At 43.8% G+C, this 15525-nt stretch overlaps 1 protein-coding gene across 1 annotated transcript in view; it reads right to left on the bottom strand.

Moving 5' to 3' along the window:
* Nucleotides 1–4268: 4268 nt before the first annotated feature.
* brip1 (BRCA1 interacting helicase 1) overlaps nucleotides 4269–15525 on the bottom strand; it is a 75451-nt gene continuing 64194 nt past the window's right edge. The window contains exons 18-20 of the mRNA XM_086125575.1: nucleotides 10291–10533; nucleotides 4906–4989; nucleotides 4269–4838 (exon numbers count right to left, since the gene is read on the bottom strand). Coding sequence (XP_085981701.1) covers nucleotides 4381–4838; nucleotides 4906–4989; nucleotides 10291–10533 — 785 coding nt within the window. The 3' untranslated portion in view covers nucleotides 4269–4380. The remainder of the gene's footprint in view (nucleotides 4839–4905; nucleotides 4990–10290; nucleotides 10534–15525) is intronic.

Raw genomic sequence — 15525 nt, 5'->3', positions numbered from 1 at the left:
GAGGACTTTGATGGATTTCTGGGTGATGATTGATCGAAAAACGTGAGTACATTGTACAATGGCTAAATAAAATACAACGGAACTCAGTTTTAGTTCCGTTGCCTTTTTAAAAACGTGTATTTAGCTTGTATCTGTATGTCTTGGCATGCTACCGTATGCTTCAAGCTAACGTGTTTTTAGCGTGCGCGCATGCATGCCGTATGTTTAAACTGGCGTATGTTTTACCACTTTAAAATTGCGCCCAATAATACAGTGTGTTTTGTCTATGTGTAAAATACAGAAATAGCACCCATTAATGAGACTGCGCCCAACCATATGGTGCGCCGAATGGTCGTGAAAATACGGTATTCATGTCCGGAGCTGCCAACCTATAGACATTCGCTTTCACAACAATTTGTCCGAATTCAAATATATTTTATATTTTGTCAAGAACGCTACTGTGGGAACGCTACTGTGCAATAGCACAACATAATCAATACTATATAACCATAAGTGTTAATAAGTAATGCCTTCCATATTTGTTATTCACATGTATTTATTGTACCAACCTTGTGTTGGTGTACGCAGTTGCAGCTTGAATCAAGGTATTTGAGATTTCAGCATGCCACCATAAAAAATATCTGTATCTATGCATTCATTAAATTGTACCGCTTTAGCAGGGAAGCCCAGTCTTCCCTCTCCCTAGCCACTTCTTCCAGCTCTTCCCGATGGATCCCAATCCGGGAGATATAGTCTCTCCAGCGGGTCCTGGGTCATCCCCGGGGCCTCCTGCCGGTGGAACGTGCACGGAACACCTCACCAGGGTGGCATCCAGGAGGCATCCTAACCAGATGGCCGAGCCACCTCATTTAGCTCCTCTTGATGTGGAGGTGAAGTAGCTCCAGTCTGAACCCTCCCGGATAACCCAGCTTTTGACCTTATCTCAAAGGAAGAGCCCGGACAACCTGCGGAAGAAACTCCTTTCAGCCAGTTGTATCCGGGAGCTCGTTTTTTCTGTCACGACCCATAGCTCATGACCATATGTGAGGGTTGGAATGTAGATCGACCGTAAATTGAGAGCTTAGCTCTTTTTTCACCACGACAGACTGATACAAAGTTTGCATCACAACGGAAGCTGCATCGATGTGCCTGTCAGTCTCCCGCTCCATTCTGCCCTCCCTTGTAAACAAGACCCAAATCCATTTCGCACCTTCCACTTGGAGCAAGATCTCAGCCCAGACCCGGAGAGGGCACTCCACTCTACTGCTCCCCCTGCCTGAGACGTCGGATGGTGGACCAGAATGTCCTCAAAGCCATCTGGATGTCGGTTTCTTTGGCTTTGCTGAACTCCCCCGCCCGAGTTATTGCTTGGCGACTGCGTAAGCGGCGTTTTTCTTGGTCAACCAATAACCGTCGGCTGCCTTCGTAGTCGTACAAGCCAAAAAGGGCTGATAAGAATACTTCTTCAGCTTGACTTATCGCCGGTGTCCACCAAAGGGTTCGAGGTTTGCCGCCACGACAGGCACCGACCAACTCACGACCACAACTCCGATCGGCCTCAACAACAAATGTGTGGAACATTGTCCACCTGGACTCAATGTCCCCACTACCCCGGGAATGTGGGCAAAGCTCTGCTGGAGATAATAGTTGCAACTCTTTCTGACAGGGGTTTCTGCCAGATGCTCCAGCACAATACATTTGGTTCTGCCAGGTCGGACCAGCATCTTTTCCCACCATCAAAGCCAACTCACCAGTAGGTGGTGATCAGTTGAAAGCTCCGCCCCCTCTCTTGACACAAGTATCCAACACATGTGCCCGCAGAACCAATGATACAACGATAAAGTCAATCATCGAACTGCGGACAAAGGTGTCCTGAAGCCAAACCGACATATGGACACCCTTGTGTTTGAAGATGGTGTTCGTGATGGATAACCCCTGACGAGCACGGACGTCCAATAACAGAACACCACTCGAGTTCTGATCGGGGGCGCCTATCAATCACACCCTTCCAGGTCTCACTGTCATTGCATGCGTGAACATTGAACTCCCCCAGCAGAACGAGGGAGTCCCCAGCGGGAGTGCTCTCCAGCACACTGTCCAGACTCCAAATAGGGTGGGTACTCTGAGCTGCTGTTTGGTGCACAGACACAAACAACAGTCAGAACACGTCCCCCCTTCCAGAAGGCGAAGGAAGGCTCCCCATTCATCCACTGGTGTGAACCCCAATATACAGGCACTGAGTTGGGGGGCAATGAGTAAGAGAAGTAATGTAATGGTAGTAATGAGAAGAGAGTTCGACCCTTCTCAAGAGAACTGGTACCAGAGCCCAGGCTGTGTGTGGAGGAAAGTCTGATCATGTCAAGTCTCTGCCTCAGACACCAACTTGGGCTCCGTCCCTGTGAGAGAGAAGACAATTAATGTCCCGAGAGTTTAGCTTCTGTAGCCGGGAATCGGACCATCAAGCTGGTGCCCAGCTCATAAAGCACGCGACCCCTTTGACCCCTCCCACAGGTGTTGAGCTAATAGGAAAGGAGACTCACATTGCTTCTACGGGCTGAGCCCAGCCGGGCCCCATGAGTGCAGGCTAGGCCACCAGGCGCTTGCGGGCAAGCCCCACCTGCAGGTCTGGTTCCAGAGGGGCACCCCAGTGACCTGCGTCTGGGCAAGAAATTACAAATCCATCTTTATGCTCCTACAAGAGCTAGAAAACTGGCAGGACAGCGGCCCTTGAGGACCGACTTTGGACACCCCTGATATATGTCATTTATCCTAAGGGTTCTTCTGAGCCATGTTTTGACTGGTTCTTCGCCTAGGTTCTGTTTGCCATGGGTGACTCTACCAGGGGCATGAAGCCCCAGACAACTTAGCTCCTAGGATCATTGGGACACACAAACCCCTCCACCACTGTAAGGTGATGGCTCATGGAGTATAAAACGTGCAAAAAAAAAAAAAAAGCTGCCAAGCTGCCTATCATGTCGCATGGTGAAATGCTTTATTATTCAATTGTCTTTTAATTATACAGGGTACATACTGTAACTAGAGACACCTCTGCAAAGGTTGTAGTTTTGCATTCCAAAAGAATGATAACATTTGTTGTGAGAAGTGCATCGAACTTGAAGCATAAACAGTTGTGTTTTCCACACCAACTCAGGTTGGTGCTCTCCTGACCAGCTGTCTGACCAGCAGAATTTTTCACACCTGCTTGGATGAGAGGCAGATCATATTCAAAGACAACCAGAACAATCAAGTTGCATTCCATTCAATGCCTTGAGAATAAAATGACGTGAATGAATGAAAATGCTCACAGGTGTACACTGCAAATTATGATCCCAGAACAGTTTCATGTCTTTACAAACTCATTGTGCAAATGAATCTGACAATAAATAGCATGTACAAGATTTTGAAAAAATGCACCTTAAGTTCCCTCACGTACAAAGATCGTCTCTCAGTCGAGAAGTATCACTTCAATAGGCTTCCTTGAGTCAATTTCTTACTTACCACAGGGCTTTTGCGCAACCTTGTCGTATCTTCGAACTAAAAGTTAAACAATTTTTTTTTCTGTGAGTAACAAAGGCTAGATTTAAAAAAAAGTTGAGTGTTGAATCGTGACAACAGTCATGAATTAAGTCTTTTATTCCCCATGACGTATAAATGTGTCTGAAAAACCACTACGGTTGCCTACCCACGACGTATTTATACGTCTTTTGCGAGTTATTTTTTCTTTGCATCAAAGTGTGCTGAAGGGTCTGACGCTACTTTTGACTCAGGATAAGGCTTGTCTGCATTGTAAATCATTTAAAATATTTCCAGCAGGTGGCAGCGGGTGTAAGCGATCAGTCAGGATCATGCTGCAAAAGAAGTACAGGTGAAAGGATGCAGGGAAAAGTTGTGGAATTAGGAGACAGTAGAGATGTACAAATCAAAACAATTAACCTTGATTATTGCTTTTGAGGAAAAAAAATCTTCCACAAAGAAGGAAAGGGAAGATTAAGTGGCTTATCATCGCAAAAGGAAGCAGCAGCCATCAAGAGAAGCTGCGAGGATACGAACCTTATTTTTTTAAGTGTCTGAGTATTTTGCTAAATTTTCTGAGTAACGCTTGTTCCTGACTTAGGTAGTTGTTACCCTTTTTTACAATTCCTTTTCTACCTTAAAATAATCAGGTTAATCCTATGTGATTTTCATGGGTTGTTTTTACCACTCTTCAAAATATTTTTTTACACTGTAGGCTGGGGATGACTGTCGTACATGTGCTGGAAGCTTATAAGAAAGGTATATTAAAGTACTGATGAATGTTAAATGTTTACTTTATTGTGTATTAAAACATTGTATAAAGAATAATACGCAAAAAGAAAAAAATACATTTCAAGATGCATTTGCATCAGTACGTATTTGTTGAGGCTATTTGTTCTTCTTAGGAGAAAGGTGAGATCTCTGTCTGGATCTTGACAGCCTGATCTTGTTTCTCACATGCTCTCCTGCAACTTTTGTCTCTCCTCTGTCGGGTGACTCTATGTTTTCTGTGTCAACTGAAATAATGCTCTCTTCGTCAAAGGGAGAATCTTGGGTGACCTCAGATCCAAAAAGATCCTGTAAGTGGTCTTGCTGCTCTGCTTCAAAACTTATCCGGGATGGTGAATCGATCTCAACACAGGCATTGGCTTCCTCTGCTTCCACTTTAAAAATTCCAAGGGTTAAAAGGGCCGTCTTGCCATCTTTGTATTCATCTTGATTGTCTGTTGGAGTCAATTCATGATCCGTTTTTGACTGGGGTGCTCGTGATGTTGATCTAACTGCAGCTGATGATTCAATTACATAATTCTCTGTCTCCTTTTGGAGAGAAATAATTTGTTGTTTCTCTGCAAAGACAGGAAAATGAAACGTTTCCAAATGCTCTATTTTTCCAAACTTCTTTTAAATGATTACCTGAGCTTAAAATGAGGTTCGGACTGTCAGCTGGAGTGTGTAAAAGTGGCGCTGAAGGTGGAATGTGTGTCATCCTCTGCCATTCTACAACAAAAAAAAAAACAGTTTTTTTCTTCACCAACGACAAACACATTAACATATTTTTAGAAAACATACGAAATATGACATACTATGAAAGGGAAATTAAGTGAATACACCACACATCTCAAAGTCAAATTACTGTGGTTCGAAGAAAACCAAAACAGGCATGTTCTTTTTTTCTTTTTTTTAAACAATGGATGGAATAAATATGGTGCAATGCTTGATATAACTCGAACAAAGCTCAAGGTGATTTAATTAAAGGCAACAGTCCAACGTCTATTGTAGTCCCACCCAGGCACACAAAATACCTTCCAATAATGATTAATGAACCAGTCAACTGATCTTAGGCCACACAGCCTCCAAGCGTGTCTCCGTGGTAAAAGGGTGTCTGTATTTACTCTTCAACCACCGCTCTCCACTAATCTGAATTTAACTGGACAAACAATTCAACCTTGTTTTGATCCAAACCAATAAGAAGTCACCGGAGCACAGTGGTAGCATGTCACTTTACATGTCATTATGAAAGGCTTGTGTATCCAGTATTTGGATAACTGCTTGTGATGTCAACTCTGCATCAAATTCAGAAAGCAGATTTTCATTTACTGTATGTAGAACGATGAAAAACAGTTCAGGTGTTTATTCAAAGAGGTACACGACCTACTACACATTCAAAAATCTTTCCTACTGAATAATTGGTTCTACTAAAAGTGGATTAAAACCAGTGACGTGCATTCAGGGGAGGCAGGTGAGGCTGTGTCTCCCCTGTCATCATGAGAGGAAAAAGAAACTAAGTCATAATATAACACAAGTATTAATATTTGTCCTCTGGACTATGATTTTGGTGTGGTTAATCATGTATTTTGACCTTTTTTAGAGTAAAAACCGCAGAAAAGTCTTTATTTCCTGCTTAAATAAATGTAGTCTCCTTCGGATACGAGAGTTGAGGCATGGACAGCCGATATGACATAAATCCACAGGAACATTGCTTGCCTTGAGGCAGCCACAACCTCTGACTCAAGGAAGGCGGAGGTAGTGAGCAGCCTGATAGGCTGCCACCAGCCAGGTGACGGTGTACTCTCACCCGTGTGCAAAAAAGAGAAGTGTGCTATGCGACTCAACAGGCTGTTATTTCTTGCCCTGAAAATGGAGGATTTAGTTTCAAAGCTAGACTTTCAAACAAAGCAGGAAATAATGAATACTGGGAGACCAATGCCAGAACTACCAGGTTTGCTTCAAATGACAGGAGTCGGGAAAAGACGGTGAACTACTTGTTCTTTTCAAATGCAATGGTATACACGTAAAGACTGGTTCTGTGGCTGTGCTATAATAATGTATTTTCTGCTTTCCCTGCCTTTTATTCTCAACGAGTGAGACAGTGTGCACCATACGGGATTGTGTGACTTGAAAAACTTGCCAAGAAGCCTTGACAAACATGAACGATCAACTGACGGGCTGTCTGCATCCTGTGTTGGGAATGGTTCTTTTTTTTCCCAACCCGCCGATGAGTCCTCTTCCTGATTGGGCTTCGTCATTGCGGTGAATCGTTCGTCTTGTATTTGTTGATGAAATTGTCAATCAATTTAGTTATCGTATCAATAAAATAAAAGGGTGACGAACATTTTGAGTCACCGAAATCAACACTGGATCAAATGGTATTATTATTTTTTTTTTAATGGAGATCTCCCTAAAGACTAGCAAACTTGGGCTTATATTAAATATTTAGCTTTTGTTGCCACCACGTTGTGAACCAGTGTGAAATCAATTTCAAACAATTTAAGCTTTGAAAAGCAACATTCAAGGCTCTGCACCCCATTGTACTGAGATGGGCAGAGGGTAGAAAAAGGTGGAGGGAGGATGAGGACCTGAGTGAACGAGAGGGAATGGAAATTTGAAAAAGATCTGACAGATAGGGGGGCGCAAGGTTATGGATGGCTTTGAATGTATAGAGAAGTAATTTGAAGTTGATTCTAAATTTGACAGGAAGCCAGTGGAGCTGTCGGAGGTTGGGGGTGATATGATGGAAGGAGGGGGTTCTCGTGATGATCTGGGCTGCTGAATTCTGAACAAGTTGAAGTTTATGGAGGAATTTTTGATGGACACCGAAGAGAAGTGAGTTACAGTAGTCGATACGGGAAGTGACGAGACTGTGAACAAGGATAGCAGTGGTGTGAGGAGTGAGTGAGGGACGGAGGCGGTTTATATTGCGAAGGTGGAAATGAGCGGACCAGGTAATGTTATTGATGTGGGAGTGAAAGGATAGTGAACTGTCAAGGATGACACCCAGACTCTTCACCTGGGGGGAAGGAGATATAGTGGCATTATCAATTTTGAGGGAAAAACTGTCGGCTTTGTTTAGAGTAGATTTGGTACCGACGAGTAGGAGTTCTGTTTTATTGCTGTTTAACTTGAGGAAATTATGGGTGAACCAAGATTTGATTTCTGAGAGACAGTGAGAGAGGGATGAGGGTGGGAGAGAAGCGTCGGGTTTGCTGGAGAGGTAGAGCTGGGTGTCATCCGCAAAGCAGTGAAAGTGTAAGCCAAATTTGCGAAAAATGTTTCAGAGCGGAAGGAGGTAGATAATGAAAAGGAGCGGACCTAGGTCAGAACCCTGGGGAACACCAGAAGAGACGGGGAGGGATTGTGAAGTAAAAGAATTAAGTTGGATGAACTGAGAGCAGCCAGTGAGATATGAGTGGAACCAACGTAGAGGGGTGTTGGTGATGCCTATGGTAGAAAGTCTGTTGAGGAGGATGGGGTGAAAGATTGTGTCGAAGGCTGCACTCAGGTCAAGGAGGATGAGGATGGAGATTAGGCCAGAGTCTGCTGCCAGGAAAAGATCGTTTGTGATTTTTATGAGGGCTGTTTCAGTACTGTGACGGGGACGGAAGCCGGACTGGAACTGTTCATAAAGACTATTGTCGGTGAGGTGGGAGTGGAGCTGAGAGGCGACAGTTTTCTCAAGAATTTTAGGAATGAAGGGAAGATGGGAAATGGGGCGTAGGTTATTGAAATCATTGGGATCTGAACCGGGTTTTTTCAGGAGTGGGGTGACAGCTGCAGTTTTGAAGGGCATAGGAACAATTCCAGTCGACAGAGAGGAATGGATAATGGCTGAGATGAAGGGAAGCAGAGAGGGTAGGCAGGATTTGACCAGAACTGTGGGGAGGGGATCGAGCTGACAGGAGGAAGGATTTAATGATGAGGTCTGAAATTAATGAGAGATGGGGGAGTTCAAAAGAAGAGAACAGTTTGCAAGGGGTGAGAAGGTCAGAAAAGGGGAAAGGTACAGAGGAGCCCAGATGCTGGTGGATTTTGTTGATTTTTTCGTTAAAAAAGAGGAGAAGTGCGTTGCAGGTGTCAAGAGAATAAAAGGGAGGTGGTAGGGAGTCAGGGGGTTGAGTGATTCTGTTCCAAAGGGAAAAGAGAGTCTTTGTATTTCCAGCATTGGAGTAGATGAGTCCAGAGTAGTAATGTGATTTTGCTTGAGAGATGGAATCCTTGTAGAGGGATAGTTGAGCTGCATAGATGTCCTTGTGAGCAGTGAGACCGGTTTTCCTATAAAGTCTCTCAAGCTGCCGGGTTTGGGATTTCAAAGAATGGAGATGAGGGGTGAACCAAGGGGCAGACCGAGTAAAAAGGACAGAGCGGGACTTGACAGGGGCGAGCGTATTGAGGATGCTGATGAGACCAGAGTTATATCGGAAAACCAAATCATCAGGAGTGGAATCAATGTCCGGAGTCAGGGTGGTCAGCCATGCAGTGTGAGAGTCAATGTTAATGTCTTTAATATTACAGTAAACGATGGTCCGGGGTGATTTGGCAATTGAGAGCTGGAGCGTTATGTTGAATGAGATAAGCAAGTGGTCCGTTATTGGAAGTTCGTCAGCAGTACAGTTGGAGGGGGAAAGACCAGAGCAGCAGATCAGATCCAGGGTGTGACCTTTGATGTGTGTGGGAAAATCTACAAATTGATCAAAACCAAAACCAAAACTGTTAAGTGAAGAAGTGAAGTCAATGGTGAGAGGAAGAGCAGTGTTGTCCATATGTATATTAAAATCTCCCAGGATTATTATATTTGGTGACAGAGAGGAGAGATGGGTGAGGACAGCAGACAGTTCATTTAAGAAGTCACGGTGGGGTTTGGGGGAGCGGTACACTGTGGCAATAATCGTGGGAATGGATCCGGATATTTGACAGGCAAGGCATTCAAAGGAGGAAAGTGGAGGGAGAGAAACCGAAAGTACTTTCCACTTCTCGCGGTATAGTAACGCGAGACCTCCTCCGCGACCGGAATTGCGGGGCTTGGAAATGTAAACAAATCCCGGGGGAGTGGAATCGTTCAGCGGTGAGAAGTCCCTGGGAGTTTGCCAGGTTTCATTTAGACAGAAAATGTCAAGCTTACGGTCAGTGAGGATATCCTGAATGAGATTACCCTTCCCAGTAAGCGAACGGATGTTAAGTAGCCCAAAGTTGACGGCGGCAGTCTCGCTGCTGCGGGGACCGTTAGCCGACCTAACCAAGCCGGCGAACGCACGATGGTCGATGGACCGGCCGGCATTTCTGGATGGCCGACGGGAGGATGACCAGAAGGTGATGCTGTTGGATCGGTTGAGGCAGAAGCCCCGACGAGACTCACAGTGAATGTATTTCCGGGAAGTAAAGCGAACAATGTCCGGGAGCAGGTGTAGAGCAGGAGGAGGGCCCAGCCATTGGAAGCGGAGCCTGAGGAGCTCAGCCACCGAGTACTGGAGCAGACCCTCGACAGGTTGATCGAGGAGCGACAGGATGATCCACAACAGTAGAACCCAGACACAGGCCCTGCCGACCCCCATCACGGGGCACAACAGAGCAGACATGGCACGGGGCCTGGTCCGAGAGCCGAGCAGGTAGGACGCTGAGACGCCGGGACGAAAACAGTCGAAGATGGTTGAGAGTGTGAAGCAGGCGTGGATGGGGGCTGGAGTGGAATGACTGTCAGATGATGACAGTGATTCCGTGCGAAAACAATAAAACAATCGAGCGTAAAAACACCGTAAAACACAAACGTTTGTGGGAGAGCAGCGGCAGCCAAAACGCGCCAGCGTTCACTCAACCCGGAAGCGGCACCTCATCATATACAAAACATGCATTGAAGAACAAGATTATGAGGTGATGAATAAACACTGCACAAGTTATTAAAATAGACAGTAAGGGGTAATAGGCATTTGTAGTTGCTCTTCTGGTGGAAGCGAATTGTTAAACATCTGCAAAACAAAATGGTCGTATCTATAAATCAAGAATTAAGAAACTTTAAATTGGACTAACCCTGTAATTCATGTCGTTCAGTATTCATTTGTGTTTGAGATGAAAAATGGAAATCCACTGGTTTGGGTAAACCTGTGAATGCCTTGGTTCCAGATGCGCTGCTTGGGAAAGAGATGATTGAGTTCTGGCTGTCTGTCAGAAGGCAACACCTCTCTTGTGCCTGAGAGAATGCAGCAAGGGACTCCATGGCACTGGTGAAGGTGTCATGATGCTGGACTAGTTGGCGTACCCACTTGGACAGACCTGAAAGTAAACAAAGGCACATCAGAAAAAAATATTTCACATGCAAATCTATTATCTTAAAACATGCTATGCAGTTTAATGCCTGACCCATCAAGGAGTAGCCAGAAAAATCTGATTTTTGGGAACTTTGGTCGCTACTTCGCGGATTTTCGTTTATCGCGGGTGGTATTGGTCCCCATTAACCGCGATAAACGAGGGATTACTGTAAATGCCCTAATCCGTTCTAACCACCCCCAAAATTCAGAAAGAAATGTTTTCTAAAGCTTAAAAATGCACCAAAATATGTCACAAATACATGTTACAATTAGATTATGGCACAATAAATAAGAGTTGTGCATAATGTAAAAACCAAAGAATAAAGAATGAAAATTATTGTCATTTAACTTTTACCTGCATCCTCATCATTTTTTGCCCTTTTTAGTTCATGTTCTCTCTCAGAAGTGGTTTTTACCTGGCGTTTTGCAACAAACAAGGCAAATATCAGCATAGTGAGTGATAGCCCAACTGGTGAACACTTTTTCTGGGTGATTCACATTTACGTAAAACTATCGGAGCGCCTCGTTGCCTGATGGGCAAATGACGAGGACACTGCATTAACACATATCTATCTACACACGTTGACACATACGGTAGAGGTCCCTCTCAGCCAATGGAATGCCAGGAAGATAGTAAGTAATAGCCAATGGCAGAGCAGCAAGTATGCTGCATTCAGGAAACTCGGAGCTGTGATTAGCAGACAATACTGTATTTTTAGCATTGGTATCTTTTTTTTCCCAAAAGTGATATTTTCAGAAAAAAATACTGAATGACTCAAAGGTTTTGTACATGACTGTACGCATGATTGGTTCTCGGCGTGATGTCGACCAATGACAGCACGAGTGCATTTATTCGTGAGCTGCGCATCTTCGCAGCCCCGACCAGCACCTTCCCTTGTAACTCGTCACGCTGTTGACTCTGATTGTTCGCTTGCTTCTCTCTGGCATACTGTCTCTTCTTCTGTTGTTCGCTACGTGTGCGGGTTGGCGATGGCGAGCGTAAGCGAGAGAGAGAGACGAGAGGGAGAAAGGTGAGAGCGAGAGAGAGTGTGAGAGAGATAGAGAGCGGAAGAGATGAGAGTGTGGTGAGAGAGCAGGGGTGCCGAAACGTTTTGGACCGTAGATCTACTTTTCGATCAACCAACCTTCCGCGATCGACCAGTTACCGCACACGCGCTCATGCGCACACACTTGCACACGCGTGCCATGATGAGTAAAAGCCATGATGGCCCCTAAGATGAACAAAACGGAAAAATAAAGTGGATACAAGAGTTTATGAGTTTGAGAGAGAGACAGAGAGAGGGAGAGAGAGCGAAGGCGAGCGTGTGCGAGAGAGAGAGAGAGAGAGATGAGAGGGAGAGAGAGATGGGAGAGAGAGAGAGAGAGCAAGAGAAAGAGATACGAGAGGGAGAGAGAGATGAGAGGGAGGGAAATGAGAGAGAGAGTGTGTATTCGAGAGAGAGTGAGAGAGAGGCCCTGATTATAAGACGACCCCCACTTTTTCAAGACTCAAGTTTGAAAAAAGACTTTTTGAACACCAAATTAATTTTTATAAAGAAAATAATCACAGTACATCTGAAGCAAATGATTATAACAATATATTTGAGAGAAAGAGCATGTTATTTTGCATCATTCAATTCTAAAGTGCAATCAACATTTATAAATGGCTCCTGGTTTTTGAAATGTAAATTACATCATAACTTCTACTCAGCTGCCGGTTAACCTGGCCGATTTTTGACCCAATTTTCTCCAGATTGTCACTACGTTTCTCCATTTTCTGTTATCTCTTCTATTATTTTCTTCTCTTTTCCTTGTTACCGCTATTTTTTTATTTTTCTTCTTCATGCTACCGCTATTTTAATTTTATTCTTCGTGGCAGGGGTTCATCTTGGCCTGGGAAGTCAAGTTCAGCATTCGCTTCAATGATATCTGGCGCCATCTAGCGTTGCGAATGTGTATAATGTCTAGACACCGAATATAAGACGATCCCCACTTTTTCAGTCTTATTTCAATGCACAAAACACAGTCTTATATTCGGGCCAATACGGTATATCACAACAGCTCTGATCGCAAGCTGCAATTTCAGACTGTTAAGCGCTAACAACTTCCAGTGATGCAGGTAACGCGCCACCGTAGGTTAAAGGTGACCTGTTTTTAATTTAATTTTTAAAATAGTTTTTGTGAAAGAGACTGATAGGATGATTAGGATGCAGTGCGCATTAACACAACAATATATAACTAACATGCACAGAGACACACAAATTGTTGTTTGTTTTTTATTTCCTCTCCACCCCTCGCGATCGACTTGGGGCCAGTCCGCGAGCCACCGGTCGATCGCGATCGACGTAATGGGCACCCCTGAAATAGAGCTTTCCCAACAGCTGCAGCTGAAACAAAGCACTTTACAGAACATTTAAAATACTACGTCCAAGAAATCAGAATATTGATCCATATATAAGGCGCATCATATTATAAGGCGCATTGTTGGCTCTTGAGAAAATTTAAAGCTTTTAGGTGCGCCATATAGTGTGGAAAATAAGGGGAGTGTGCGAGTGTGTGCTCTCTGCCTCTCTCTCTTTCTCTCTATATAGTCATACCTCGGTTTTCGACCATAATCCGTTCCAGAAGGCTGTTCGAAAGCCGAAACCATGTTTCCCATTATAATCAATGTAATACATTTTAATCCGTTCCAAATCTGGAAAACATCTTTTTTAAAGCATTTTTTTGACTATTTTACACCATAAACTGAATACAGATGTATATAAGAGAGCAGGTAATATGTAAAATACTCTACAAATATGTTGTATGTTTTAGTTTTTACCAATTTTAACATAAATATTAACATTGTAACATAAAAATTCAAGTAACAGCTCTCTCGCTCTCTCATCGTGACAATTGTAGATTATTATTTTACACCTTGAACTAATAAACCCTAAATTAATGGCGGGAACTATGGTCTCTCTCTCTCTCTGCAACCCTATGCTACAGTACGAGGTAACATTCCTCCATCCATTTTCTCAACCGCTTTATCGACACAAGTCCAGTCTCGTCCATATTAAACGTTTGCTGTGGAAGATATTCCTCGGCCTTGATGAGATTTTCAAACTCAACTTTAAACTTTTCAGCAGCATCCTTGTCTGCACTGGCTGCCTCCCCATGACGAATCACGGAGTGTATCCCACTTCTTTTACTAAACTTTTCAAACCATCCTCTGCTTGCTTTAAAATCAGACTCTTCAGGAGCAATGCTAGGATCCTTTTTTATCAAATCTCCATACAATCCATCTTGTTTTGCCACAAATGGTATCTTGGCTAAGACTGTCCCCTGCTCGCTGTTTCTCATTTATGAAAATAAGCAAAAGTTTCTCCACTTCTTCGAATATTTGTGGCCTTTGTTTTCTTAACACATGAGATCCTTTAGCGACATCAGTGACTTTAAGATGGTCTTTATTTTTTAGGATGCTGCTGATCATCGATTTTGGCATGCCGAACTCCTTAGCCAACACAGACACACGTACACTTGTTCATATTTCCCGATCAAATCGTTCTTAAATTCAATAGTTTTGCGCGCTATTTTCCTCTTTTTTTTTCACCAGCTTGACTACTTCCGCTTGCTTTCTTTGGTGCCATGATTAGGGATTGATACACAATGCAGAAATAACAGTCCGATTTGCGTAGATGTCAACAAACATGATGCGTTTAAAACCCTCTCAGGGCAGGTGATGCAGATTTGTAACAACCAAGTACCTTTACTTTACCTGTTACAAGAACTTAATTTGAGCCTGAGAGGGTTAAAAAAAAGTCTTTATTGAACACGTCTGCTCACAATGCAACGCTACACGAGGAAGCGCCACTTCCTCGTGTAAGGAAGCCGAGAGGAGTCGAGTGGTGCATTCAAGTGTGCTCAGTTTGGTCGAGAACCGATTTTCGGTCATATTCCGAGGCAGAAAAAAATTAGACATTTTTGGTCGAAAACCGATTTGGTCGAGGACACAGACATTCGAAAACCGTGGTTTGACTATATATATCTATATATACTGTATATAGATATATATAGATATATATTTTAGAGCTGTCAGTTTAGCGTGTTTTTATTGGCATTCATTTAAATGAATTTTAACAGGATTAAATTTTTTCTCGCGAGATTAACGCGGCACACATCACAGCGGATGTTACGTTGCTCTATAAATAAACCAGAAACAAAACAACAAGCGCGCTGCATAGGTCCACGCACGTTAGTTTTGCCAGCCACGGCAGCGCGAGACACCGAAAACGGATACTTAAAGAGTGTATGAATGGAAACTTTACTTTGAAAAAGTTGCCAGATGGTTCCACTGACAAGACCAAAGTTACCTGTATGTTTTGCGGTCGAAAACTGAGCTGTCATCATAGCACGTCGAGTCTGAAATAACACTTAATGGCCAAGCACACAGCTGATGTGAGTACTCCGCCCCCTCGTCTAAGACAGACCACAATGGATAATTTCAAAGCGAAAAAAATGGATAACACGACGAAGAACAAACTTGCTGAAGCCATAGCTAAATGTATGTAATGTATGGCTACTGCATGCAAGCCTGTCAACATTGTCCACAGCTAGACTCAAGCTGAAATCATTCGCATAAGAGAGAAATAAGAGACTAGGTTGATGAGCCTCTGGTGAATAAAGAGCAGGCAGCCTGTTGAGTACGATGTATGCCACTGACACGATTGTTACTTGTTTAGAACTATTTTGTGTGGAAGGTGACTGTGTTCCGTGTCCATATAAATAAAGCGGGTGGAGCTTCTCTGTGCTCATCTGACAGTGACGGTACGCTGAGGCACGTCAAGAGTTCAGCGGTGCAGTGGTCGCGACCACACTGAAAATAAAACGTTTTCAGTGTTGTGTTGTGCCTTGAGACAAGTGTAGCCATCCGAAATGATGTCTCCACAAAACCAGAGAGAGACTGCGCGCAAGAAGG

The sequence above is a fragment of the Hippocampus guttulatus genome, chromosome 12 (genome assembly GCF_054856545.1).
Source record: "Hippocampus guttulatus isolate MCC_2025c chromosome 12, RoL_Hgut_1.0, whole genome shotgun sequence".
NCBI lineage: Eukaryota > Metazoa > Chordata > Actinopteri > Syngnathiformes > Syngnathidae > Hippocampus > Hippocampus guttulatus.
Note: the sequence above shows the minus strand (reverse complement) of the source record. Positions and strands in the feature narration are given on the sequence as shown.